Below are 4,439 nucleotides of genomic sequence, written 5' to 3'. Positions count from 1 at the left end.
GTAAAAAATGGGAAAATTTGGTGTATATTGCCAAATCCCGAAGTAGCGCCGCGGTGCAGTCTAAAGAGCATCACGACATTAATTGTTTTTTTTCGAATCATTCCCAGGCATCACGACTCAAAAAAGGGCATCGCGGCTCTAATTGCTAGCGTCGCGGCGCTAGTAGCCCCTTTTTTCACGCTTTCCACGGTTCAGAATCAAAAAAAATATTTACAAAATTAAACCAACTTTAAACTAAAATAAAAAATAAAAAGAAAATTAAATTGTTCAAAAACTAAAACAAAACAAATCAAAACAAAATGATAGGTTGGGATGCCTCCCAATGGCGTTGTCGTTAACGTCATTTAGCCAAACGCTGAACTCATCTTTAGATGGGCTTCAAGAGGATGACAGACTTGCATTTTTCAAATGAACCTCCAAAATACGGCTTCACATGTTTTACATTGACCTAAAAGGTCTCCTCATTTTTATTTTTCAATTCCAAAGAGCCAAACAGAAATACCTTCACCACTGTATAAGGTCCCGACCACCTAGACTTTAATTTACTGGGAAAAAGTTTGAGCCTTGAGTTAAAAAGTAACACTTGTTGTCCTGGTTGAAATTCCTTGAGAACAAGGTTCTTGTCATTCCAAGATTTTTTTGCGTTCATTGTATATTTTTGCATTCTCAAACGCCTCGTTCTGAAACACATCATGTTCATTCAATTGCATTAGCTTATTTTTCCCAACTGCATTCAAGTCCATATTCAACCTTCTCATTGCCCAATATGATGAGTGTTCTAATTCCACCGGTAAGTGGCAATCCTTACCAAAAACCAACCTATAAGGTGACATGCCAATGGGGGTCTTAAATGTTGTTCTATAAGCCCATAAAGCGTCATCAAGCTTTTTAGACCAATCCTTTCTTGAGCTATTAATGGTCTTTTCAAGAATGTTCTTCATCTTCCTATTAGAAATTTATGCTTGACCATTAAACTGTGGATAATAGGCCAACGCAGTTCTATGATTCCATACCGAGTAAGCAAAGCCTCAAACCATTTTTTGCAAAAATGACTCCCTTCATCACTTAGGATAGCTCGTGGAATTACAAACCGAGTAAAAATATTCTTATCACTACTACAAAAAAGGTCTTTCTCTGCGGTTTTTTTACTTAATACACTACGGTTTTCGAGAGTATTGAAAAGCGCAGTGTATTCGACCGCAGAGAAAAGTGGCATGAAAACCGTGGAGAAAAGCCACACTTTTCTCTGCAGTTGTGTTGAAAAAAGCACGGAGAAAGGTACCCTTTTCTCTGCGGTTTATTCAACACAACCGCAGAGAAAAGGGTACCTTTCTCTGCGGTTTTGTTCATACAACCGCAGAGAAAGCCATTTTAATAAAAAAAAATTATTTTTCAATTTCAATTATATATAATTATTTCAAATTCTGATTATATATATTTTCAATATTATAATCTAATTTAATAAATATTTTTCAATATTATATATATACATTTCATAAAAAATATAAAAAATTATGTCAAATACAATACATTTTAAGGAGTAAACATAATTAATATTAACATAATCAAAATATATATATATAAACTAGATAAATAATATAAAAAAAAAAAGTGAAATAATTAAAAAAAAAACAAAAAAAGTTAAGTTTTAGTGATCAATACTTGATTTAAACAATAAAAATGTCTTTTAATCCTTCACAAACGTTGGAAAAAAGCTTGAAAATCACCCTATAAACATACATTCAAAACACATTATACTCAATCAATATATCTTCATTTTTTCCCTAAAACTTCAAAACAAATCAATATATATGTATATTTACATGAGTTGTAGCCTAAATATGGAAGAAAATGAAAAAAAAAACTAAAAAGAAGGTGAAAAGAGCACTAACCGTGGCTGGGGAAGAAGGGTTTGCGCCGTTCCTCTCGGGTCTGCCAAAGTGGAAGAAATTAGAAGAATGAGTAAATGTTGTGAGTCGAGGGTTTTATGTAGGGTAAAGGCTTTCTCCGCGGTTCCATCAAGAAAACCGCAGAGAAAAGTGATAAAAGTGTACCACTTTTCTCCGCGGTTCCATAAAGAAAACTACAGAGAAAAGTACCCTTTTCTCTGCGGTTTTCTTTATGGAACCGCGGAGAAAAGTCTATTTTTTTCCCTCTTTGTATTTCAGAATCATTTGAACCTTTTCTCTGCGTTTTTAATTTAATGCTAGAAAAAAAGCGCAGAGAAAGCCTATATTTGTAGTAGTGTATGCAAAAAATTTAGAACCACTTTACCATCATTCCTAGGAGTTTCCCCTGCTTCCACCCATGTTGACACATAGTCCATAGCGAGCAATATATAGTTGTTATTATATGATGATGGAAATGGTCCCATAAAGTCAATCCCCCACACGTCGAACAACTCAACTTCTACAATAACATTCAGCGGCATCGCATCTCTTCTTGATATGTTACTAGTGCATTGACATCTATCATAAGACTTAACAAAAGTATTTGCATCTTTAAATAAAGTAGGCCAAAAGAAACCACTTTGCAATACCTTTGTTGATGTCCTTGTTGATCTAAAATGACCCCCACAATGTAGAGTGTGACAATGGGTGAGAATAAAGATCATTTCATCTTCCAGTACACAACAACGAATTATTTGGTCAGCACCGTGTTTATAAAGGATGGGCTCCTCCCAATAATAATGTTTTACCTCAGAATAAAATTTCTTGAGTTGTTGTCTAGACAGTCCAAGAGGTACAACATTTGCTGTCAAACAATTAACGTAATCAGTGTACCATGGCACCAAGCAACTTTCACTTACCCCAAAGAGTTTTTCATCCGGAAAGTGATCATTTATTTGCATTTTTTTTTACTGTTTTCACTTTCCCCCACCTCAAGCCACAAACTCTTAAAGAAATAACACACATCTAATGAGACAAGGCTTGGCATCCTTTTTACTCATCAAATACTTGATTACGGAATGGTCAGTGTACCCAATCACCTTATTACCAATAAGATAAGGCTGGAACTTGTCCAATGCAAATACTATTGTGAGAAGCTCTTTCTCTGTAGTAGAATAATTCAATTGTGCATTATTAAGAGTTCTACTAGCATAGTAAATGGTCCTAAATACCTTTCCACCTGCTGTCCCAAGACTGCTCCTACCGCATAATCGCTTGCATCGCACATGACTTTGAATGGTAGATCCCAATTTGGTGAACAAACAATAGGTGTTGAAATCAACCTTGCCTTACGTACCCCAAAAGCATTTAAGCAAAGTTCATTGAAATCAAATTGAACACCGTTCATAAGAAAAGTTGACAACGATTTAGAGATTTTGGAGAAGTCCTTGATGAATTTTCTATAGAAGCCCGCATGTCCCAAGAAACTTCTCACCCCTTTCACTAAAACTCATGGTGGCAGATTTTCAATAGTAGCTATCTTTGCCCGATCCACCTCTATTCCATCTTTTGAAATCTTATGGCCAAGTACTATTCCCTCATTGACCATAAAATGACAATTCTCCCAGTTTAGTACTAAATTAGTTTCCTCGTACCGCTGCAAAACCAATTCCAAGGGTCTCAAACACTCATCAAAAGAGGCCCCAAATACGGTAAAATCGTCCATAAATATTTCTATACTTTTCTCCACCATATTAGAAAAGATTGACATCATACATCTTTGGAAGGTGGTTGGAGCATTACATAATCCAAATGGCATTCTATGGAATCCAAAAGTATCATATGGGCATGTAAATATGGATTTCTCTTGATCCTCTGGTGAGATAGCAATTTGGTGGTATCCCGAGTAACCATCCAGAAAACAATAATAACTATGACTCCCCAGTATGTCAAGCATTTGGTCCACAAAAGGTAGAGGAAAGTGGTCCTTTCTTGTAGTGGTATTCAACTTGCGATAGTCTATACAAATTTGCCACCCCATCACCGTACGAGTCGGGATGAGCTTGTTCTTTTCATTTTTTACCACTGTCATACCACCCTTCTTAGGAACCACTTGTACCAGACTTACCCATGCGCTGTCAAAAATTGGGTAGATTACCCCGACATCTAACCATTTAAGAATCTGCTCAAGTACTACTTCTTTCATAGTTGGGTTAAGTCTTCGCTGAGCTTATATGGACGGCTTATAACCCTCTTCCATAAAAATTCTATGCATCACTATTGAAGGGCTATCCCTCTAATATCAGCCATTGTCCAACCAATGGCTAATTTATGAGCTCGTATAACCCTCAATAACTTCTCCATCTCTATTTTAGAAAGTGCAGCACATACAATTACAGGTAAAGTCTCTTTCTCACCCAAATAAGCATAACATAAATGATCCGATGGAGACTTTAATTCCAACTCTGGTGGTTGCTCAATGGATGGCAATGGTCTTTCTGGCCCTTGTTCTAGCTATTCGAACTTCTTTTTGTATGGTTGGTAAGAGTT

The 4,439-nt window shown here is 36.1% G+C and overlaps 1 protein-coding gene across 1 annotated transcript; it reads right to left on the bottom strand.

The window, feature by feature from the left end:
* Positions 1-623: 623 nt before the first annotated feature.
* On the bottom strand, positions 624-941 carry LOC133832428 (uncharacterized). Its single transcript, XM_062262771.1, has one exon. The coding sequence runs from the start codon at positions 939-941 to the stop codon at positions 624-626; it is 318 nt and encodes a 105-aa protein (XP_062118755.1).
* Between the last annotated feature and the right edge of the window lie 3,498 nt (positions 942-4,439).

Source organism: Humulus lupulus, chromosome 4, assembly GCF_963169125.1.
Source record: "Humulus lupulus chromosome 4, drHumLupu1.1, whole genome shotgun sequence".
NCBI classification, from domain to species: Eukaryota; Viridiplantae; Streptophyta; class Magnoliopsida; order Rosales; family Cannabaceae; genus Humulus; species Humulus lupulus.
Note: the sequence above shows the minus strand (reverse complement) of the source record. Positions and strands in the feature narration are given on the sequence as shown.